The sequence below is a fragment of the Anopheles merus genome, chromosome 2R, assembly GCF_017562075.2.
Source record: "Anopheles merus strain MAF chromosome 2R, AmerM5.1, whole genome shotgun sequence".
Lineage (NCBI taxonomy): Eukaryota > Metazoa > Arthropoda > Insecta > Diptera > Culicidae > Anopheles > Anopheles merus.
Window position 1 is genome coordinate 47813121 of NC_054082.1, and position 25644 is coordinate 47838764.

General features: G+C 42.3%; 1 protein-coding gene across 11 annotated transcripts in view; it reads right to left on the reverse strand.

Annotated features, from left to right (window-relative positions):
- Positions 1 to 15206: 15206 nt before the first annotated feature.
- Positions 15207 to 25644, reverse strand: part of LOC121603537 (homeobox protein prospero) — a 132371-nt gene continuing 121933 nt past the window's right edge. For all 11 annotated transcript variants that reach the window (XM_041932394.1, XM_041932402.1, XM_041932399.1 and 8 more), the window contains 2 exons: positions 19334 to 19478; positions 15207 to 19166 (listed from right to left, as the gene is read on the reverse strand). In XM_041932394.1, coding sequence (XP_041788328.1) covers positions 18987 to 19166; positions 19334 to 19478 — 325 coding nt within the window. In that variant the 3' untranslated portion in view covers positions 15207 to 18986. The remainder of the gene's footprint in view (positions 19167 to 19333; positions 19479 to 25644) is intronic.

A 25644-nucleotide genomic window follows, 5' to 3' on the forward strand; every position in this document is an offset into this window, starting at 1 on the left:
TACAGTTTCATGCTCGTTTTCCCCCGTTTGGACCGTGGGTCGCATATGGGTTTGTTTGTGTTTGTAAATGACAGCTTTGCTCTTGTCATTCAAATGATTTTCGCTTACTTACCCCTCCCACTCATTAGTATTAGCTTGGTTTTTAATCGCAATAACGTTTGTGCGACTCTTGGCACCGAATTTTGATGCAGAGTAAAATTGTTTCCCAACAGAATGAAAATGGGTTTTGCGATACAGTGATTTTTACAGTTTACTACTAAGATTGTTTAACTGACTTTCACTGTTTCTTATTCTTCTTCTCTTTTTGCTTTGTAAGAGTGCAATCTGGTCAACGTACGTGTTTTGTATGTTCCAGTTCCTTTTATTATTCATTTTATAACATTATTGTAAACTGTTGCTCCCTCTCTCTCTCTCTCTATTTCTCTCTCTTTCTCTCTCTTGCTCTCTATCTCTTTTTCTTCTGCTCTTTCTCAGTTGCTTTAATGTTATATTTTGGTAAAAATACTAATTGCAATCAAAAATAAGATTGTATTGTTTGTGAAAATTGTTACATTGGTAAAGTTCTCTGGCACTATTGTTTGAAATTATTATTGATTTGTTTGTTTTCGATATCTGCAAGGATCTGGTGCAGCTCGGCACAGGCCCTGCATTTATCATGCTGTTGATTTGTTGATGCTATTTGCTTGTTGCCCTGGTTTTGGCATGGTGCATTTTGATCTATACAATAACAAATAACAGAAGGTGGTGAACGGAAAAAAGCCGCGCAAAAAGTTTGCTTGCCAAATTTGGGTTTGTTGTATGCTTTTCGAGTAAGATTGTTGATTGAAATGAAACGATATTAAGGCTCGTTAGATGTCATTGCTAAGGGTAAGCCGGTGTTGTGCAAACTAGGGAGGGAATAAAATAATGTCTATATTTGTTATAGGAAACGGTATCCTTGAAGGAAAATTTTATTTAATTATGAAAAAGAACGACTTAAACAACTGTATCATGACATTGAGCTTTTGGAAGTTCTAGAAGATCTTTTTTGTGAATATGCCAATTTTGCTCATGTAGCGGAATGCATTAAATTTATCAATTAAGGGTATTCAAAGATGGCGTTTATAACACATAAGTAATGAGTATTTTTTCAATAAATGTTCTTTTACCAAGCAAATTTTTAGTAACCGCAAACTTCTCCCTAACACCTTAGCAATGATATCTCACGAAACATGTACTAGGCAATTCATTCGACGCAATCACCTAGTACAGCTTGCTTTTTGGAATATCGCCGAATATTAAATTTTATTGTACAATTTTGTTTGTTATTATTCTCATGAATCCACCACAGCACTAGATGCTAGTCGTGTTGAAGGTGGTTTCATTTTTTACTTGGTTCCTTGTTTTGTTATGCTTCGCACCGAGTAGCGAGTACGAGCCGTAGCACTACTGGCGTGTCAGTGTGCTAACTGATCGTACTAGCGAATAGGATTCAACGCTCTACATGTGTCATTTGATGCTGCCAATGCTGCGGCTATTCCGGCCTTCGGTAGTGACAAAAATTCAAATGCTCGATTCCACCACGCCTGGCGTGAAGTGTGGCAAAAATCTTCCGATCATGCTTGAGTAATTAGCGACTAGGAGAATTGATGGTGTGAATCCCCTGCTCGCGGCTATGTACTCTTCCGATGGTGCCGGTGTGCTTCACAATCAGCGACCCACCATCATGCTGCTGTTTTGGCAAGGGTCGCAGCTTCGGCACAGCTTCAGTACCGATCGATCAGCAAATCAGTTTAGTAGAGGAATTTGGAAGATGTCAACTCCAGCCGACGTAAACTGTGAGTGTGAGTGCATCAGTATTTCGCGCGTCCAAGTCCAGGCTCGCCGTTTTTGCGCTTTTATTACCTACAACTTTCTTAAAAATAAGGCAAAAGTTGCTGTTGTAAACTTTAAACAATTAGTTTGTAGTGATGGCTAAACAAAAACAAAACGAAAGCCGATGTCCATATCTCTCGAATGGCTCACGGGTGGTGAAAATCTTCAGTCCTCCAATGGCTCACGAAAACAAAATGTTCTCTCAGAGCCTTGGAAACGGGTACGCGTACTATACCCGTACAACTGTGCTTAACGTTTCACTTCCGCATCAGGTATAGTTGTTATCCTAAGATTTGTGCTCTTACGCTGTTTATTATATCACAAACATTTGTTGTCTCCAGCCGCTCGGTTAGCGGTGGTTGAGTGTTCACAATGGCTTTTTTATTTCGTTTCATTATTTTACAATAAAAATCATAAGAAGATTATCCCTGTGTTGGCTGCGTACTGTGTTCCGGGCGTTGCAGTCGCCTTGCCCCTGGCGGTCCTCCCTACGACCTGTAAAACGGTGCGGTACGGTCACTTCTGGAACAGGGTTGGCCAGGGTCGGGCTACGCACGGGCACCAGAACCAGCACACAGATATGGCTATTTCAACTGAACTGGTAAAATTGAAATCATTCCGGTTTGGTTGTTTGCATCTTTTTTGGTCCAAAGGGGCAGCCGAAGCCGGGAGTTGACCCAGCGCCGACCAGCCCGTTTGGCTTTTGGCAAATGGTATTTTCTCTATTGCTCACTATTGTTATGGTGTGTGTAAAATTATACTCTGTATAAATATATACCTATATATCTATATATGTGTATATCTATCTGTTTCTCTCACGGCTTCGACCAGCTTTGTGTTGCGCACGTTTAACAGTACTGGCTTCGCTTTCGGTTTCGCGCTTTGTATAAATACTCTTCCATTAGCGTTCCTACTAGCCCTCTCGTAATCTGTCTTCGCTTGTTTCGGGTCACGTGTTTCTGCTCGGCTCCTTCGCATAGCGTACTCGCGCACTCTTGACACTGTATATATAAAAACAGTTTGTATATAAAATTTCAATATTAAACAGCGAATATTCGCAAAAATTTGTAAAAAAAGAAGAACAAGAAAAAGTAAATCATTCACTTGTAGTTTTGCTTTCTGTTTGCTTTTGCTTCTGTTGCCAATTTCGCACTTCCATTTTCTGACGAGCATTGCGGGTTGGTGCTGATGATGGTTAATTAATTATGGTTATGAGCGGATCGGGCGTGATGGTCGCGCCTAACCCGTAACCGTAAAACTTCCTGGGCTTCCCTTCCGGTAGACCTCCGAAAAAAAGCGCGGAAAGTTTTTTGCACCCCGTAACCTCGTAGTCACTCGAATATTTTGCGTTGAGGAAACAATTTCCCCCACCCGAGGCTTTACCCCGCAGGAAACCGGGTTTGTCGAGCTCGGGTTCGTCGCTAGCGTTTAGTTGCAGTCACCGCTGCCCTAACATACGCTGCTATCGGCATCGTTGGCTTTGTTGCAAACGGTCGCTTGTATCGATTGCGATTAAATATTCTACTCCTTCTCCCTTTTTCTTTATGCCTCCTTCTTCTTCTTCTTCTGCACTTTGCTCTATTGATTTAGTTACGTTGCTAATACATATACAGGTATGTATTAATATATATTTATATACTTTATGATATATATATATCTGATCACATTTTTAACAGTCTGCTGAGTGTTGCCGTTTTCTTCTTCCTTTGAGAATTGGATTTACGTGTTGTATCATTTTTTTGGCTTGTTTCAATTGTTTTGCTTATTTTTTTGTGTGGGTTTTGTTAAGCTTCAATTTGTTGATTCGTCGTCAGTGTTCGCGCATATTTCTATTTTTTTCATTATATTGTGTTGCTTTTGCTTTTGGTTGCTGTTGTTGTTGCTGTTGTTGTTGTTGTTGTTGGTTTTGGAAAAGAAAAATGTTTAAAAATAAGGATGTTTAATGGTAAAATGTACTGATTTCAATATATAAAACGACTATATGGTTTGTGTGTGTTCACTGCTCTGCTTCCAATGCTGTTTCTTCTTCTCTTTCGTCCAGTGGATCCAGGAAGGTGGTAAGGGGTGGTGGCAGCCGGCAAGGTAGCAGGGCATACGATGGTTTGAGCAGTGTCGGAAAATCCCAAGATCCTATCCGTTGAAGGACTTCCATCGAATAAGCGCCCCGTCTTGCATTCGCGTGCCTGCCACCCCTTTTGTCCTGTCTTCCCTTCTGGCTCTGAATTACAAATATTGTTCTCATATTTGTTGTTTCGCTGCTACTGCCGGGCGCTACTACACAGATGGTTACGTGTGGGTAAGGTTGTTTGTATTCCATGTGTGGTTGTGAAGAATGCCACATTAGAAGAACCTTTTGCTTAAATATTTCCCCTTACGCATTACCGATCCGCTCTTGGCCTCCCTCTTTCCGCGCCCCCCAGGGGGAAGGCGGTACACTGAAAGGGAGATGGTTCTGGTGCGAGGTTCGCACAAAACCCCGCACACTCATGTGCATGTGCGTGTCCGAGCACCGCGGCAGCATGTTCGTTTGGCTCTTGTAATAAGATTTGTATAAAAATATAAATATATCATCTTTGTTCCATTTTATTACTATTGTTGGTTTTCTGGTTTTTACTGTTTTTTTGTTGTTGCTGTTGTTGTTACTGCTTGTTTTGTAGTGAGTTGCGGTTTTTTTGTTTGTTGCTTTGTTTAGTTGGTTTGGTTGCTTTGATCGATTAGTTCTCTTGTTTGCTTGCTTTGATTGAATATATTATTGGTTTGTTGCTTTGCTTTTTAAAAAAGTGGTTTGTGTTGTACTTTAAATCATTCCGGTTTATTTCATTTACTTTAGCCTAGTTTTGAGTAGTTGTTGCTATCTTGTCGCTGTGGTTTGGATCTATTGGTTTTGGTTTATCGATTTCAAACCACCACCGCGGCCTTGCATGGAGTGATACCGTCAATCTGCGCTTACAGCACGAACAGCCGCGCATTTTGGGGATGCATTTTGATTATGTTCATTTCTTAAATACACCATTTTAAAATCTGTGTTGCTGTTTTGCATTATTTAACTATTGTACGGTTTGCACTGATATATCGGAACAGCCGAAGGTCGATAGTCCGTCCGATCGTGTCACTATATGTACAAACACACAAACATACACGCGTTGCTAGTTTTCGGTTACTTATGATTAAAAAGTCACTTCCGATCGGTCGGTCGGAGGCATGACCTCAGGCACTTCGACTGTTTTGAGTGGGTGGTGGGACGGGGCAGGAGCTCAGGGAATGCTTGGTTGATTGTTGGAAGGTGGTGGTGGTGGTGGTGGTGGTGGTTTAGTTCTATTGCGTTGCTGCTATTGTTGCTATGGTAGGGGTGTGGTGGTGTACTCTTGGGGAAGGAAACAGGGAGGCTGATGAGGTTGCCCATGCTGTTGCTGGTTGATTGACACTATCACTCCAGGGTGGTGGTGGTTTTACTCCTGCTCTATCGCGTGCTTGTGTAATGTACTTTTGGTTTTGTGGTAGTGACTATTGCAAATGAAATGGCGAATAAAGAAAACTAGAGATTCCTTCGGTTTCTATTGGTTTGGGTTGTTGCTGTTGATGTTTTTTTGCGTTCATTTTGTTTTCGGCCCTTTCTCCCCGGATGTACCGGCCATACAAAACCGAGATGTTGCTGTTTTGTGACCGGTCAGGTCCCGCAACATTACTGGGCCGGATGGTGATAGAAGCCCAGCAGCAGGGACACGTGACCGGTGGCACGGTTCCACCGGAGAGGAGCCTTCACTAAGGTAGAGAACCGGGCGTGGGGCAACACTAGATGGCATGCGTCTGCCCGCAGGCCCGCGTCCTTCTACTTTGTTGCGTTTGTTGAGTGAAAAATTATGAGAAATAAAATTGTCATTTCGCTATATTCAGCTGGTGGTGATGTGTTGTCATTGCTGATGTGATTATTTTGTTTATTATATATTAGTTGAAAAACGCACGTGCACCTTCCCCGCCCGCGACTCTGCATGATCTCGCACACGCACACGGCTTTTGTTATGTGTGCGTGGGACATGGGAGAAGCGGGGCGGGTGGTGTGGGACGTGCTTTGCCGGTTTCTATTGTAAACTAAAAACTGTGCAATATATTACCATCCAGTGGCTGCAGCTGAGGGATGCTGCGAGTTGAATGAGAATATATTTTTTACTATTGCAAAAATGGAAGTGAAAATTCTTCTGTGAATTATTTCTGTTAGTTTGCATTATTTTTCTCTTCCAGATGGTTTCAGCGTCTTTCCTGACCCGGTGATGTTGGTATACTTCATTCCTTACGTGATTAGATATTTTATTAGATGAGCCGCCCAACCGCTTGGCGATGGGCGGCTGCTCAGATGTTCGTCTTTGTTTATTTTTGTTAGTTGCATTTATCATACATCAACAAATTTTGAATTTTGCTTATGGTTTTGTTTGGTTTGATCTACTTGTTTTGGTTGTTTTTCCAGTCGGACCACTCACTCACGCCGTGGACGGCAGAGACTGTGTTCCGTCTAGTAGATGTTACTGTTTTCATGTTCTTTTAGCTTTTTGTTTGTTTTTTTTATAGATTTAAAGAGCAATTTAGTTGTTTTTGTGTGTGTTTTTGGTTTTGTTGTTGTTGGCTTGATCCCGTTCAAAACTATGTAACTGTGTACAAGAGATTCTGAATCGTTCTCCATTTGCTTCTCTGGTAGCAAATTTTGTTCATAAAAATTGTACGGTTTTGACGGCTAGTTGCAAATTGAAATAGTGTAGTTGGTTAAAGGTTTGAATATGTTTTTCTTTTTTCTTTTGTTCATAATTGCTTCATTTTTATGCTTCAAACAAAGGATGGTTACCTCAATTGGAAATAAATACGAGATTGGTTAGATGTTTTTGTTTGTTGGGTTCAAAGATGAAAAATCATTCCAGTATATTTTATATGTCCTGTTCTGAGCAAATTTATGACACTGGTTTAAACAAAATGAAAAAAATAGAGCAATAAAAATCTAAAAAACGATAATGAATCAATCTCTTTTTCTTCTTTGGCTCAACAACCGATGCCGGTCAAGGCCTGCCAACACACTTGTGGGGTTGGCTTTCAGTGACTTATTGATTTCCCCCCCCCCATAGCAGGATAGTCAGTCCTACGTATGGCGGCACGGTCTATTTGGGGCTTGAATCCATGACGGGCATGTTGTTAAGTCGTACGAGTTGACGACTGTACCATGAGACCGGCTTATGAATCAATCAATGAATCAATAGATAACGACAAATACAAAATGGAAAAGATGATGTAAAAAGAGAACAAAAGTCTATGGAATATCAACACAAAAATTGTGAAAAAACAGGTTAATGTAACATATGGTACACAATTTTAATTACAAAAGATAAAAGTTTAAATTTAAATATAGCGAAAAAAACTATACAAGTAAAACGAATGACATTCAAACGTCAGCACCATAAATCTGCTCAGCAATCTGTATAAAACGTCTATTGCTGTTGTTGTTTTTGCGGTGGTATTTGAAAATTAAACCAACATATTGCCAATAATTCCAATTGCTTATTGGTTAAAAGGATCATCAATTTTCATTCATTCATTCGATTGATTCAATTGTCAGCTTGAAAAACTGCTACAAAAACTGTGTCAGCTGTGCACCAACAAAACATAGGTCCGGTTTATCCTGTTTGATCAACTCAACGTAAACATATGTGTATGTGTTAGTGTGACTGTGTTTTTCGTCTGCCCAATTCAGTTTTAAAAAGTGCCTGCATATGCTTTTCTCCCGTCCAACTGTGTACGGTACGGGCAAACACACACGCTGCACGCAAATTGTTTGATTTTTGTTATCCATTTTCAGCATTTAACTGAAACGATTTTGGGTTGTTTTGTTCGCTTGTTGCGTTTTTATTCGGTCTTATGTTTGTGATCAGATCAGATTCCTAGCCAGACTGTTTCAAAACGTGATACACATTACATTAGCCAAAGTTGGATTGGTTGCTAAAATCATATTTCTACCATTGCTCGTCGCGGCCCAGAGCTAGGTCGTCCCACCCAGTATGGATGTTTGCGGATGGGAGTGCAGATGGGGTGCAAATGCATCGTTACGGTACGGTAAGGCCACTTGATGGTGACTGTGGCGTTTCGGCACTGTCACGATTCGCTCTGGTCCGCTTGGAACAAAACATTTTCTTTGATTTTGTTTTCGCATTTTATCTTCCGCGGCGGCCCCCCGATCCTGGTGAGCGGATGGTGTGCCTCTGCAAGCCGAGGGGCCGGCACCTTCTTGGCCGTGGAAGATATGTTTATGTTTTAGATTTATTTTTGTGATCAGATTTTGTATTTTGGTTTGTTAAAAATGTGATTTTATGCTGTCAAATGTGTTTCTTTGTTGTTTTTTTTGCATTGTTTTGTAGTATTTTTGTAAATTTATTTTAATATTAGCATGCGAGTTTTGTGTTATTTTGTTCGGTGTATATAAAGTAGCTAGCACGCCAGTGCACCAATAGTTGACCGAAAGGCTTTCCAGCCTCCCCTCCCGAGCGGTCGGGGTCAGCCTGCACAGCCGGTGAAAGGCAGCGAACTTGCACAGTACACGGACCGTCCACCGATCAGGTGGCATATATGGTTTGGCCACTCTGTTCCCCTTCGACCTCTTGGCAAACGCTGAAGCAGCAGACGAATCGTGAGAGTTTGCGGCCTTCATTTTTTATGTTTTTTTTTTACTTTTTTTTGGCCTGCATTATCATCCCCCTACTCATCTGCACTGCAATGCTCTCCCAGCTTTATTGTCGGTGAGAGTGCTCGAGGAGCATTCTCGGACAATCGGTGGGTTAGAGACGGGTTTTACTGCGCTGCTTGCCTGGGAAAGGGGGATAAATCCGATCGTTCGGTCGCTGTGTGCACGTTGTGACGGTTCACCATCGTTCGTGTCAACCATTGGCGAGGCGTGTGAAAATTGGTTTTTCGAGTTTATTACAAATTTAAATGATTAATTTGTATGATTTCAATATGTAATCAAACAGCAGTTTTCCGTTGACTCGTAATCATAGGGTTGTACAAATGGAGGAGGAGGGGGGGGGGCTCAAAAGTGTTGCTTTCGTTTGGTTGGCCTTTTTTCTTCAAATTGAAAGGTATGACGACTTTATCGTCTTGTTTTCAGGGGGTTTGGGGCATAATGCTTTTAGTGCAATCTTAAAATCAAAAACATTGCCACAGGCAAGATGAACAGAACTGAGAAAAACTAAGCAATTCGAGGGTTTCAATGCAGTGGAAAACTTAGAGTGCAAATTTTGAGTTGATTTGTTTTTTTTTTTTTACTTGAAAGCTCCATTAGCAATGTAGGACAGTTAGCCGCACATTTTGCTACATTTATACAGATTTATTTCGTTCCTCGTCCTTTGTTGTTCATCAGTTCATAATTTATACTGTCTGTTTTTAAAAAGGATAATATTAGCAAGTAACGTAGCTATGTTTCAATTTTAAAAGATCATATTAGGTCTGCCATTAGGAAAAAAGTGTTATTTTTTGTTTTTTGACTGCCAAACGATCATTAATCAACTTAAAAGACATTTTTGCTTATAAAAACTCCTTCCAAACGGGAAGCACAAATATAAATGTTTGATGGGGATCCTTTTTCCCCGCCTAATATAAGAACATCAGGAATTTTAGAATGGGCATCCGTTCGATTCCAACGTGCTTTGATAGGTTCAACCATCGTTGCTCTAATGTTTAATATATTTAATCGCTTGAAAAGTTTGTTCACGAAGTTTTGTCCAGTTTGTATGTTAATTGGTATGTTGGTTTTTGGTTTTGCTTTTGTTTTGGTTTCCACCCACCGTCGCAGTCGGTGGTTGCAGTAGCCAATCGATATCGAATTCTTCAAACACGCAACACATCTTGCGTTGATGTGTTTTTTTCCATTCGGTTTGGTTTTGTTTTCGGTTTTGATAGCTGTTCAGCTGTTCAGCATTTACGCTTCATTTATCTGTATCCATTTTGCTATTGTTGTGTTGTTGGATTTTCAATTCATGTTTTTCACTTCGTAAAACGAAAAATAAAAGCATTACAGGGCCAGCATTTCCAGCCTACCTGGCGGGCGTGCAGCAGGGTTGACCCCCGTTGCGAGCTTGACGAGCCCACCGAGGTTTTATTTCCACCTTGAGCCGAAGCTGATCAGCTGACAAAGGGAAATGCTGGGCTGTGCTGTTTCCTTATAACCGGTCTCCTCTTTCTTGGCGTTCTTCATCTTGATAAACAATAATGTGAGGACGGTGGATTGTGATAGGGATGATGATGCATTCATCCCCAACTCCAATTCCACCAGATCCGCCACGGAACGAAAGTTTACTTGGTTTGCGAGTTGTGAGAGTTTCATGAAATATTACCCACGTTATGTTCGTTTTCTAGTATCACAGCGCCTGTTTATAGTCTACGGTTAGGTTTGCAGATTTGCTTTGTTCGGTGTGTATGTTTGTGACAGTGTTTGTTTTTTTTACAAAGAATTGGCAATATTGGGGGAGTATATCAGGTTCCGGTATCGTTCTCATGGTCAAGCGGCTTTATACAACATTCATTGAATCTTATTATTTGCAGTTAAATGTAAATTACGGTTAATTGATTATATATCCTGTATATTGACTGTGTTGTCACACACCTCACACACGCACACACACACATTGACCGACCGACAGCCACGGGGAACCGGATCCGGTTGCCGAGCTGGGGTCGGTACTATTTGTATTCGTTGCATACAAATAGTATCCGCTTCACGGCACTGTAACTCAGTCAAACAAAACAGAGAGCTATATTTTCTTCTTTGCCTCTTCTTCTCTTCTGTCCCTCTATAACGTTCTCTCGCCATCTCTTTACAAGCGCAGTATATGGAAAATATCGAATGGTTTGTAAAACTATTCCCTGAGTTGGTTTGCAATCGCTTATATACCCCATTTGCAGGTTTAGTTCGTACCTAAGTATGGCTAGTCTATTTCAGTATCAGGTTTGTTGTATTAGAGTTTGATTCTGTGCGGTGTCAAAGTGGATCAATTTACTTTGTAGTATTAGTAGTCCTGGCGTACTATCCTGTCGAGAGGAGCTTGTCTCGTTACGTGATTAATACAAGTGCTCTCATTCTATTGTTGTTGAGTTGCTGTGTTATTAGTTGTTGCTGTTGATGATGTTGCAGTATTGTTCTATTCAGTATTATTGTATTGTTTAGCTATTCAAGATCTTATGCTATGTCAACCGTCGAACGCACTCGTGTTCGTTTTTTTCGTGCGTTTCCCATTCCTCTGAATATATGTGCCGAAACATGAAGTTGTTCCAAAAATGTCATTTTCTCCTCTCAAGACTCCACTCCTTTGGTTCACTGCCTACCGTAACACTGTCAAAAAGACGCCAAACATGTTATAAAACAAATATATTGGCCAGAAATAAATGTTTGCCCAACAGGTTTTTGTTAGCTTCGGTGTTCCCTTCTTATTCGGTTTCCTCCCTTTCCCCTTTAGGTGGTGTGCATGTAGTTATTGCGAAGTAACATAGTGCTGTGTGCGAGTGCACACTTTTGCGAACGAGTGTGGTCTGTTTCTGACTGCATTCGACTGTAAACTGTATTGCATTGATTGTTTTTGTAATATTTTTTAAAAATTTGGATAGTTAATTTTTTATCAAAATCTCACGCGTAACGAGGCAAAAATAGTGGGACAAATCTTTACGTCTTTCTGCAACGGTGCAGACAATGTTCGAGCATTTTAATAAAAGATGTCATTTAATAAAGATAAATAGTGAAACTATTGAATGAATAACTCTCGAACAGTGTATGTTATTGAAGACACAGAACAAAAAAACTTTAAACGTAAGATTGTTCACCATTCTATTGCAAGTATTTTTTTGTTTTCAATCATTAGGTAGACATTATCTGTTATCCGTTGAGAGACAAAAAAAACCTTACAGGATCTAAATGATACTCCTTCTTCTACAATTACTATTCGCTGTACGTTTGGAGGACCATTGCTTGCGGTTGAGTTGACGCCTATGAGATGGGTTTAATTTATTTGAGTTCAATTTGGTTTTAACTTACGGGTGGTCATGAAGAGGTAATTTAATGAATGATTTTGCGTTAAAATAAAATGATTGTATTGGTCTAAATGCATTCATTTCGTTTTAGAAATGATATGTTATTAACACTAAGATGGAGATCTCTGCTTTTGGAGGATCAAAATGTTTGAAAATTGCCTTAAACTAGGTGAGCTGAATATGCACTGCTAGAAGAACAAAATACACCACACAACTTATCATGTAATCGACCAGGATAACTTACCCCGAAGAAAACGGTCCTTACACGTCTAACTTATGTATACGCAACCGACGAGATGTTTGAAGAAACACACAAGCTGCGATGACTGCGATAATTTTTCCAAATCGTGACACCAATACATCCAAAATTCATATTAAAATTACTTTGGAGATGTTTGGGCAAGCTTTGAGTTGCTCAAACTATTCGCACAATCAAGAAAAAATCTCCACAATTTGCATAAATAGAACGAGGGACATTAAATGCAATAAAGAGCCGACAAATGTCAAACTATGTACAATGTGTAGCAGTTCGACCCCGCTATAGACTTCTGGTCCGCCTAACAACTTCGTTAACTCCGAATCCGATGATCGTACAAAAGAATACAGGTACAACATGTTTTCTTCGTCTAGCTAATACACATTTCCTGAATAATTCTACCACGCTGTCAGATCAGATTAGTAGTGTTAGCAGCTCCGGGTTGTTTATGTGTGTGTGTGTGTGCTTTGTGTGCATCCAAGCGATCCAGCGAACGGTTGGTAAAAGCACAAATAGCACCCTTTGGCCATCCACATCCCTGTGTGTGTGTGTGATTTTGGCAAATTGGTAGTGGGCCGTGCATACTCTACAGAAAGGAAACGGGCGCACACGTTTGCTCCAACGGTCGAGATGCAAGCCCACATGTTGCGCATTGGGCGTCACACCATGTTGCTGGATGAAGTTTTCATCTCCACCACCGGGGGAAAATTCGATCGAAGCGAGCGAATCACACGCGCATACCGACCCCAAGACGCATGCGTGGTGTTTGCATGCACATGGCGATGTACTGCGCAGAAAACGCGTCTGATACCGCGACGGAGCTTGGGAGCGGAGCAAGTCTGTATGAGGCCCGTGATGAAAATCGCGCAAAATCACTGACTCCAAACAAACCTCCCCGTGTGTCCGGACCGGGCAGATGCCTGGTGTCGGCATGCACGTCCGTATTGGTATGCTCCAGAGCAGCCCAATCTAATGGTCGTTCCAACCGAACGCAACCGCCGGCGCATACATGACATAGACCTGGTGTGTTGTGCTTTTTAACAGTTGACTTGTTGAGTTCCTGGGGATGAGGGCACACAGCTTTATGCCCTCAGCTACCCAGAGTCCCGGGCATTCGGCCCGTTCGGTGCTTATCCCTGGAAGATGGAAGCTTGTCCGAGTTGGCAAACTTCCCACACCCATACACACAGTAGAGCGCTTGTTCAGAACCTTGCCCGCGGCACAGCGACCAAACTGTAAAAAAAAGGTAGACCTGCTCGAATCCAGAGCAGCTGCCTTCCCTTCGCTCATACCGGGCGGTGATTTGGGTTATTTAGTTGCAGTTTGTCTGTATGCCGTTGTTTGCTTGGTTGAAGTATGGGGAATAGAAAAATGCGATTGAGTTATCTGGCTATTGTGTTTGTGGGTTTACTATCTTTGCGGATACTGCACTGTAACTCACACCGATTAATATGGAATTGATTAAATTGTACTGCGCTGCTGCATTGTGTACACACACCACACATACCACACTCACACGGTAGGGTGTTAAGTAATGTAAAACACATGCACGGTAATACATACATATCTATTTGTGTGTGTGTGTGTTTGTTGGGGGTTGTAACTCTACCATTTATGCTGCCGGCCTTATTATTTCTGCTATTACTGTTAATGTGTTTGATCTGTGTGAAATCTTTACTTACAAACTAAGTGTGTACGCACTGTGACTATCCATTAATTACTGTTACTATTTAAATGTTTGCTTGCTTTGCCACTTGCGAGCTGACCACGCCGGGCATGAGCGAAGCGCTGTGCCACCGGGTTCAGGAGATGGTGCCACATTGCCATATTCCAAGTTGCCATGTTGACTTGTCTCTGTGCTGTCGCTATACAACAGGACCCAGAGCGGAGCCAGAGTCGTCTTGCGGTAACTGCCACACAACTAATTTCTATCTTTCTAAAAAAAATTCAAACAAAACGTACAAGCATTACCGCAGTTTTTTGTAAAACTGTAAAAACAAACAAATATGCTTATTAACAAAGAGTACTCTCTTTCTCTCGCTTTTCCCTCTTGCTTTATATGCCCAAAAAATTTTTGCCGAAAGATGTGTGCAATTTGTGTTGTCTGTATCCCCTTCTACACTATCCCTTTTGGTGATATCATATGCCTAAAGAAATGCCGAAAAGACGCGTGTTTGTCTCGAGTATGCCGAAATGTTAATTTGATTTACTTCTTGGTTTTAACAATTAATCCCTAAACTAGAGTAGCTACAGCAGTTCGCTGGCTGCACGGAATCATCCACAGGCTCTCTCACGGGTGGGTTAGGCAGGACGGGTTGAAGAAATGGGTGTCACAAAGACAAAGCACCCCTCTTCCGTCAAGAGGATGGCCCTGCCGAACGTGCAGCTCGAAAACTGTTCTGCTTTCCCAATATATCTCTTGATGCCATCGCCCTCTCTGCCCAAAAACCCAAAGCGAGGAGTTTGTGTGATTTTCAATTTTTTTAATATCACAATTTCAGTTACTTTCGTCGTTTTTTTGTGTAATTTTGGAAGGCATGATATAGTAATAGGATCTTTCACTACCGCCGCTCGTCCGCTCGTGTTCGATTTGGAATTTTGATTTAGAGTCACTTCAGAAAAAAGTAAATAAAACCATGAACATAAGACAACAATTGTAAAATTTAACAGAACGTAACACACATGCAGATCAATTGTTGCACACCTAGTAGTCCAATTCGATTTCGGAACAAAATAATAAATAAAACGCACCAAACCGATCATAAAAGAATACACAATTTTAGTTAGTAAATACGAATTTTGAGCACAGGTTAATTTAATAGATTTGGAAATAGTAATAATAGTTTTCTTTATTATGATTTTGTTTTTTTTTTGTACATTCACGCACTTCTTACAAACCTGAAGGATGGGTGACGGTTAGGGTTCAGGGTAGCACCAACGATAGCGTTGACACTACCGCACCCTTCCCGGCTCACCGCAACCAGGGCTTGGAAGAAGCGCCTTTTCTTCATATAAAGCCAATTATAGTTAGTAATGGTTGTTCATTCAAAACGGTAATATTTGATAAGGACGAAAAATATATCTCTTAAGCTAACTCATTGCCTCCTTGCCTGATTCACCAAATGTATCGCTCTGCCGCTCTCTCTTTCTCTCCTTTTTTCCTTTTTAACAACTTTTACAACGTACAAAGCATGTAAACGCGATGCAATGTTGTGTGTTGAATTTTAAACCAGTCAGCAAGGTTTGTGGTTGGTTCGGGCGGGTGCCGTTGATTAGGCAACATCTCTTGATGGATTAAAACGACTAGGAGGAAACTTATTGCAGAGATGAGTTGCAATATTTTGTAGCTTTTGGTTCAGGAATAACTTAAATAGTACATTTGATCAATTTTGCATCATCTACTTCAGATGATGGTTTATGTGTGAATTTTTTTTAATACACGATCGATTTTGCTTCAATATTGCGCCTAAATACTAGAAAGCATACCCTAATGCACGCTACAGAATTGCTTTGGTTTTGTCACCAAATCTACAATTGTTGAAAGATCTCATGAGTCGCCTTCCATGGCGGTTACATTTTTGGTTGCACAAGCGCAAGGCAAGCGTTATCGCGTTGATGTTACAATTAACTGGATCGGCTGAAAGGTTTTTGTACCTTTTCTACGCGTGCGTAGCAGGTTAGGAATCTATTGCAATGATTTTGTTTGTTGAATGTAATTGGTCTAATATATATTTGTGGTACATCCGCAGACGATGCCAAATTCTCAACGCCAATCTTCATTGAGCACACGAACACGACACGCCTGCTCACGCGCAATTTAAGATATTCATGTACGCAGAAAGATCATTCACCATCACAAAAAGAGGCTAAATAATAATTTAAAGAAATACTTGCACACAGCGTGCGCTGTTCACCGTACCGATTCGCAGCGAAACTTTCCGAATTTGTGTACGAAAAAATAACCACCCGTTACATGATCGAAACGAATTTTGCTTCCGAATTACCATCCATCACGTATACACAATCTCCTCCAAACTGTGAGTGTACCTTACCCGATCTGTTCCCCAAACGCCCCGCATGGTGTTCATGCGCGATCATGCGAACCTTAGCTTTGTATCTACTCGAAGCAAACCGGATCAGGACGCATTCAATTTACTCCCTCCTCAAACACAGATATCTTTTACGCATTTTCCCCTTTCTTTCTAACCGTAGATTTGAGTTTCTTTTTTGCCTAAAGTGCCGAAATAACGCCAAAACAATAAACAAAACATACGCTTTCTCGACCCCATCATTAGTTTTTTTTCTCTCTCTCTCCATCCGCGCTTACCAGAAGTAACAAATTTTGCTTATAAATTTCGATCACCCGCGTTTGCGGTAGCGGCTTGTATTACGAATATATCGACACGAAAGGACGCAGAGCCAAGGAGGACAAAAAATATCATTCCTATATGCCCGTTCCTCGTCCTGATTGTACCCGATGGAGCCGTACCGCAAACAGACGGTGTGAGTAGTTTAGCCTAAAAATATTCAAAGATTTTCTTACGTGAGCCATACTCTTCCGTGGGGGGTTTGGAAACACCGTTTGGAAATGATAGCAATACACAACAAAAAACACTTTCGCTACCTAAATATACGATCAAAACAGCCGACAGGAGAGCGCGTGGCTGGCGGGCCAGGAACACGATCGCTGTCTGAACTTTGATATTAATTTGGAATTTTGATAATTTTGTTTAATAGTTAGAATTTGGTCTCAATAAACATAATTTATTTTCAACGCTAGAGCGCCTCCTGCTGCCGCGTGAGCGCAAGAGCGGAAAAATAATAATAATAATCATAATATTAATCATAATAATCATAATAATCATAATAATAAATAAACATATTTACAACTGCCGAGAAACAACAGGAAGTGTTCAACGCCTCTGGGTCGTCCGATACCGTTGCTTCGAGTGATCCTGCCCAAGGACTAATCTTGGAGTTCGCGATCTGCACTGTGTAGTAGAGTTAATTCGCCTAACACACCGGCGGCTTCTACTAGATTTTGTATTTGTACACAACGTTTTGCTCACACAGCTTTCTAAACGATATCAGTCCCTAAACCTAGCGCATAGAACATAGAGATTAATAACTAGCTATACAGAACTGAAGAACCGCGAAAACCTTCGTACCAGCTGGCGGTACATCCCACAATTATAGCTCCCACGACTTTGGTTTTCATACTGCCCACGACGACTGACGTTCACGATGGGTGAAGCATAAAAAGAGAAGGCTGGCTCTGACGGCTGGCAGGCTCTAAAACACAGCCCAACCCGAAAACTGTACATCTAATGTAAGACGCCGATTGTAAATTAGACACCGCCGATTCGACCGATACGCAATACAGTTTACATCTCTCTTGTGTTGTCATGATCAGAAACGCCGCATTGATTCGTCAATTGATGTTTTTTTGTCTCTTCCGGAACCGGGTTTCCGCTTCCGCTTTGCAGCTTTAAGTCCAGGTTTTTTTTCTCCTAAAACAGTATCTTCGCTTTCCGTTTCTCATTTCATGCCCTTTGTTTTTATCTTTTCGAGAGCCGTTGTTGGCGATTTTTTCGGGCAGCACTTGAGAATTTGTGTGCTTCCAGTTTTTGGTTTGCTTTGCTTTGTTTGTTCTTTGTTTTTTTTTACTTTTCCTTAAATATACTAAAAATTGGTAAATTTTGAGGTTTGCCGTGTAGGTGTCTTGCTTTTTGTTTTCCACTTTTGTTTTCATCTAAATGCATTAGGAAGTGCTTTTGAACGCCCGAATAATGATTCGCGAAAAAATACCTCACATGTAAGGTAGCATTGTATATATTATGGCCGTCTTCAAAGCATTTCTGTTTTTTGTTTGTTTGCTAATTTGTTTGTTTTGTTTCTGGTGCTGCTACATTCGGAGAGTGGATAAATTTGAAGGCCTTTCCCGCGGATTCTTTGTTGTATACGCACGAGCAAACACACGCGCACACAACACTCGTACACGCTGCTTGTGCACAAATGTGGCACACAGTTCTTGTAGGAGCGTGTGTTTGTGTACATGTGTGATTGCTAGTGTGTGTTTGTGTGTTTTGAATGTCTGCAGACGCTCTTTCACTGTGGGAAAAGCGCACTACATTATAGGAACCACAAATGTTGTCTTCTTATATGTTTCTGTCTTTTTGTTTTACCGTTTTTTGCTAGATATTTTTGCATTGTAGTTTTCTCTTGTTCAGCCTTCGTTTACTGCGCCTTGCCTTCGGCTAGATTTGTTTTTTTACTTCTTTGTTTTAAATAATATAGTCTCTTTACCGTGTTTCTCTTCTTTTGCTCACTCGTTTTGTTTTTACTTTCCCTCCTCTCTTTGCTCCTTTTTTAAGTTTACGTCTTACTTATTTCTTTGTTTCCGTACCCCATATTTCATAAATTTGTTTTAAGATAACAATTTTGTATAATTTACTTTAATTTTAATAATAAAATTACTCTCTGTTTTTCGTTTTGTGTTTTGTTTTTCATACACAGTCCGTGTATCATATATTACTTACTCTTTTGTTACCTTTTTGTGTTTGTCCCTTTTTTCCTATTATTGATTCAGTGTGCTTAATTCAGTAACGAGCCTTGTTTTACGGCTGCACGCGTTTCCCTCTTCTTTTGTTTTTTGGTATTACTTTTGTTTTGTTTTCTCTTGTTGTGGTTGACACGCTCTAGCTCTCCAGCTTTCTCTCTTTACCAGCTTTCATGTTTGTTCGTTTATTTCCCGCCTAGTTTGTCCAGGTAGTAGTAGATAGAGAGAGAGCTTTGTGTATTAGTAACGGGACCCCGCCCGCTTAACTTACTCCAGCTGCTCGAGGAAGTTCGGAGATTTGAAATACTCCGGCACAGGATCATCCATTCGGGAGATGATTTTGTAAATTGATTTTTTCCACGACTGCTCGGTGTCCTTGCCGCCTTGAATCGCGCGGAAGAATTCACGCAACGTCTGCTCAACGACGTATCGGAAATTTTGGGGCACCTAAAGAAAATGGACATTTGGGGTAAAGCGTTCATAATTTAGCCTCTTTTGTGTTTCTATTAGCCAATTAGGGATGTTACGGTGTGATGGTTGCTGTACACTACATGATACTCGTGCAAGACGAATGCATTCAGCGGGATAAATGGGACGGGTGCTGGGAATCTTACCTCTATGTGATTGTTCCGATTGTAGTGTAAGTTGAGCACGCGGTAAATCTCGCTGTCATTGCTTACGTGGATGTCGTCTGCGTTCTTCATGCCCTCGCTTACCGCCTGTCTGGCGTACTTCTCCATCTGAATGTAGTAGAATTCCCTGCGCAAGATAAAACAAAAATCATTAAAGTAAGCATCAGAGGCCAGGCTCCTGTTTCTTCCTCCCAGTTAAAACGGCTGCCTCACCAGCGAAGGCAATTTTCCAGTTTTCTTTTTCAAAAACTGCTTTGCTTCAAACTCTTTTGATGATGCTGCATTCAAGAGTGCTAATAACATATACATCCCGACAGAGCCCACACCATATTGGGTGGTGGCAGTAATGTATAGACGGTCCGTTCAATTGGCCAATCTCGAACGATGTGTGCACCAGAGAGTGTAAACGCTCTGCTCGGCCGTCCCGAAGCGCCCGCAACTTGTCAACGCGTTTTCAACCATCTTAAGTGGCAAACCGTAAACATAAATGCTCGACTGGCAAGTGCACTTCAGCTGCGTTTTCCCCGAAAGCCCCGGTAAGGTGTCTGCTGTGCACGGGGGCTACTGGGCTGCTGCTGTGTAGTACACACATTTGCAGCAAACTAGACGACACTACACACGCGTCGGCCGTACCATTCTGCGAGGCGTCAAAACAAGATACTTTCCCCGGATTGCACTACGACGTCGTGGGCGCGCGATGTGCTGGCGGTTGTTTCCTCATGCAAATATTTTCCCATTCAAGCCTCGCTTCAACGCCTTACCTCCGTTTGATGACGTTCGGGTTGGTTTGTGGTGTGCTGCTGGTACATGCAGCAGTCGCTCGTACAACAGAACCGTGGAAAAGACAGGTCTATGCAAATGGGACGAAGAAAAAATACCCACACACACACACACACACACACACACACACACACACACACACACACACACACACACACACACACACACACACACACACACATACACACAAACACACACACACATAGTCATACAATGCACAGGCGCCAACAAACAGCACCGGCAGCAACACCCAGGAGGTCCTTCAGCACAACCAAACGAAGCGCGCGATACGATGATGCTCATGTGTAGTGTTGCAATTTAGCGTAAAATGCTGCACTCTTCGTCATTGTGGATAGGTGCCAGCATGCGAAATGTGTGAAGCTGAATGACAATGCATTCGTACACACACGAGGTGACACGACCACGGGACGAAAATAAATGCAGGGCTTGCTTTTTTTTAGTACACAGACAGGAGGCAGGAAATTAGCCGTTTCCCGTTTTCCCAAACGTCAACAAGAGACGGCACACGGATGCTATGTTTTGCCATCGCCCAAAACTAGGCAAAAGAACATGATAGGTTTTCAAATCAGCTCATCATTAGCTCAGTAATTAGAATGCTCCCTGCAACTGTAACTGCACACTGAACCTTCTGCATTACAATGCACACGTCGATTGCGATGTATTTGAGGCATTCGCTGCCCTGTCTGCTCGTATGCGCACGGCTCCAGCGTTTTCCTTCTTTTGTTACGTGTGTGTGTGAGCTCCATGAAACACCGCGTGCTGTTTGGTTGCAGAAGGAAAAGCGCATCATGCTAAACCTTGCCCTCGTGCTGCCTGGAGTGTGCCTGTCACTCCCGTCCCAACCGAGAACATCATATGCGCTAAGAACATGCACAAACACAGTGACCGGCACGAAATAGCACACAATGTGCATGTTGAACTGGCGCGCGGAAGACAGTGAAATTAAGAGCCCACTTGCATTATCATCACAACACCCCTCACCACACCACCACAACAACACCACCCAAAGCAGGCTCATAATAATCGAGCAATCGTTCACTCCCTCCCCGCAGTGCTTTGTTTGGCCGTTTATCCACTTCACATTATGCGGAATAATGTCGCTCCTTGTTAATGTGGCGCTGGTGGAGCGTGGTTGTGGTTTGTTTTTCTTCCATGTGTGCATGGGCATGCAGGGATAGGGTCGACGACAAAGCCGGAACTGTCTAGCACCTCACGCTTCCGCATATCATTCTTCAAGTTTGTGAATAAAACAAAAAAAATCCTGATAAAGAAAGAATAGGCATACAAAAAAGGAAACAATCCAGCTCCAAGTAAGGATAACACACTGCGGAAATGTCACATTAAACATTAGTGATAGAAAGGCACTGAGAGAAAAAGGGGAGTGAAATAGCTCCCACCCCGCTGGCGTTCCTAGTTGAGGTGGTATCAAAAATTCATCCTCTGCTCCACAAGCATCATCATATGGTGCTGGTTTTTGTGAAGCGAACATTTACATCCATGCCCGCCGCTAGTGTATAGGCGTACATCGTGCAAGGACACTCGAGAGAGCTAGAAGGCCACCACCATAGGCCGCGAAAGGTGGGAGCACAGGAGTGCACAGGACGATAAAGCACACCACTTGCCAAGGATAATCATTAGTGTGTGAGGTGATCCTTACACACATAAACTACAGATTGCATAGAACTGAAGAGACAGCGAGACATGGTGGTTGAATTGAATAAAATGGCGGTACACTCTGCCGCAGAGTGGCCATACAGGCCATTTAACCTCATTGCCCGTGGGTGGATTCTACAGACAGAGCTCCCATTTTTTCTACTACTTTTTCGCTCAATTTCGCCCTCTAAGGGAACGATTACCATCCACTCTGTGTGCCTATCTGTTTGCTCATGTCGTTAATATTTGAATTAACGAACATAATTAATTGCACCGAACCACCTTTCAAAACCCGCCACAGCAGCACACAGGTGGTGTTCAAATTTTAAAAAGAAACGTCTTTCCAACTGAATTGCGTCCGTTAGTCCCGTCGCCAACCGGCGTGCAGTACTGGTATGTCGTCTTTTTCTCACGTTATTTTCTTTCCACGCAAGAGTTTGCATTGTTCCCCTTAGCAAGACAAAACGGTAAGAAGTACGTGTTTGACCCCTTAAGTTGCGGCGCATATTCCACACCGGAGCACAGCGGAGTTCCCTCAGCGTTTCCAACGGTCAAAATCAGCGAAGCGCTAATTTTTCCGTTTGCCCTAACTCGGGCCCGTTTGTGTGTGCGAGCTGTGAGTAGTGTTGGTTTCCTGTCCTTTATTTTCTCATTTTCCCATACGGTGGTGCTGGGTGGTAGATGGGAAATAATCAACCCTACGCCACATTTTCTACTTCCCACCGAAAATCGATCGTTAGAGAAATTAAAAGCCACCACAACCGGCTAACGGACGACCCGGTGAATGCATAAAGGGGCAAAACAAAACGCATTCCAAGAATAAGGAGATTGATAAAAAAAAGAAACGAAAAAAATACGCACGCACACACATGCACACAACAAAGACGAATAACGATCATAATATTCCCCCTTGTCTTGTGCATTCCCTGAAGGATAAAAAAAAACAATATCGCACAGTAATGCAGCTAGAGAAAGAGCGAGAGCAGAGACCTTAATGCGTTACACACGGCCGAGGGGAGTATTTAAATGCCCTTCTAATTCCACTTCCTTCCCATTTGTGTGTGTTTGTGTGTGCTTGTGTTCGTGTTCGCGCAGGGTAAGATGTTGCATACTGCAGGGAAAGATGCTTCTTGGCTGCACAGCACAACGACTTCTGGCGTGACTTGCTGATGATAATTGCCGGTTTGCGAAGCGAGGCGACAGCCCGAACCTTTTTCGGGTCGCAAAGAAACGGAGAATAGCCGCCTTTTTGGTCGTAAACTTCCGCCCCGGCCAATGCCCGCAACCGAAAGGGGGAAGAAACGAAGCGGATCAGCAGTAAGGCACACCAAAGGACTGGCGTGCGCTCGCGCGCCCGTACACACGTCTTAGGGATCGGTAGGGTCGGCAAGAAAAGCTCAGGACCGGTGCGACGTTTTCTTAATAAAACGCACACCGTCTTAAAGACAGCAAGCTGAATGCTTGACGGCCAACGGGTGCTGGGAAAGGTACACAATCAAAAATGTTAAACAATGGATAGCAACCCTCCGGAGGTACGAAAGGCAATGCAGCAGGATCTTAGGATTGCTTGCGATAGCTTATTCGCTTACGACGGGATGTATACGGGCACCACCAGGCTGACGGCTGCAGCATCAGCTCTTATTCCCGCCAAAATCACACACATACACAAACGTAAGGAAAGTGAGTGTGTCTGTCTGAAACAAAGGTTGATGATCGCCAGGTACCCAAGATCTACGGAGAAATGGCAAGCAAACAGAGCAAATGGAACAAAATTCCGCCATAGTAGCAAAGGTGATTATCCTTAAAACCGATTTCTCTCATAATTTGGATGATCTTTTGCGGTGCTTTTCTGCCGACTACCTGTCACGCACCATATAGATACAGCCAACCGCACGCACGATCAAACAAAGTGCAAGGTTTTCTTGTCTGAGGGCATTTTTGTAAGAGAGCAACAAATAAAATAATGGAATGTATCTTCAAAAACATGATTTAAAAGACATATGATGCAAAAAAATGCTTCTTCTATCAGAGCTCTCACTCGCTTCTTCTATCAGAGCTTCTCATCAGCTCTCGATGAGATTAAATGCTTTTCGCTTCCTTCGATACTGCTGAGACAACAATAAAATATTTGTGTCTATAAATTGAGCATAATCTCATTTGGGTCCTTTCTTTGCACTGCGAGTTTCCACCGTCTTGTCTTGGTCGTTGTTGTCAATTATATCCAAAGCGTTATTTACTAACGGGTTTTCTCTTCTGCAAACAACTGCGAGCGCTGTGCTGAGCACTATTACTCTCCTATTTACAGTCTTCACTTGCTTGCTCTGTTTCTTTTCCTTTCCTAATTAGCAAAATTACATTAATTAAGCAATTTTTAATTAAGCTCCTTTGGTTTGTGTTTGTGAGTGTGTGTATTGCATTTTTTTATTCGCGTCTACATCTTCCCTGTTATACCCGGTTCCGGTGTAGCGCGCTGTACCATTTCTTTTGCTCTCGCGTAAGCCGAAGAAAAGAGAAAAGTTTCCTCTTTTTTGCTAGACGATTTCAGGCCGCGACAACGTGGACTTTTGGCGGCTAGAATTGCGCTCCGTTTTAGGTCGCTGTTTGCAGCCAGTTTGCACAACTCAAACTCAAGCATCTTCTGCGCTGCTTCTTTCGCCTTACTTACTTTTCGAGCGGTCGCTGAAGAACCTGGCCGTAGCTTGCATTGTGTGCATTGGCAGGGCCACAAGACGACACCCATCCACAGAGTTCAAGTCGGTGGGCGTACTTTACCATGCTGCAAGTTTTGTTATGCCTTCCGATTCCCTCGATTCTCTCGCTTTTCACTCCCTCTCTTCCTTTTTCTGTTTTGAATTGAATGAAGAGTTGAAAAAGGCGCTAAATAATCCTTGCTGCTGGGGCACCAACTGTAACGCGGTACACAGCTCTTTCTTTCCGGGTGTTTGAGCCACTTTTTAGGGACATTTTTTCGTAGAGCCTGCTAAAATCGAATGCGTTTTTGTAAAAAGTTAAATTTAGAATGACATTTTAGCAACCATCCTTTGAACTGCATTAAAGTTCAAAATATAATTTGATCCTCTGCTCAAACTAGTCTAACAATAAGTAGAAACTATTCATGGAAGAATATATCCCACCCACCTTTCGTGCACTCTCTCTTTTTGTCTTTGTTTCATGTGCTTAGATAGCTAAAATTGGACATCGGCGTACATCGAACTATGATTGCAGTGAACAGTGCATGTCTATTTTATCCATTGCTGACCCTATGCTTTGGTGTTGGCAATGGGAGGGAGGACATCAGCATCATCCCGCACCAGTTCACCAATGTTAGTTGTTCTATTCTATTTATTTCGTTCGGAATACATAGGATAACCGTCCGCTGCGCATAGGACCGCACTGCCACCCAGGTCTAACAAAGGGGATTTTACGCTAAATACCACGACAACTTTCCTCGATCGTTTCCTATCAACCCCCTCGGACACTCGACACACGCACGCAGGTTCCAAAAATGCAATAACACGCCGTTTTATGCAACGGGCTTTTGCTTTGCGTGGTGGTGGTGCGTTGCATCCCATTTCGATGCGCATCAGCGTGTGACGGCGACTGTGCGTGAGTCTGCAGAATAGCAGAGACCACCGCCACCATCCACCGCAACACCGGATGTATCGCATTTTATGTATGTACGCTCACAAATCATTCTCCCAATTTCGAATCACCATTGGTCGTCTCGTTCCTGTCTCCCCTTTCCTTCATCTCTCTCCCTGGCGTTTCGTTTCAGAATGCACCACACAGCACACGAACAAACTCGCGCGCCCTCGTGTCCTTTAGGCGTTCTCGCTTCC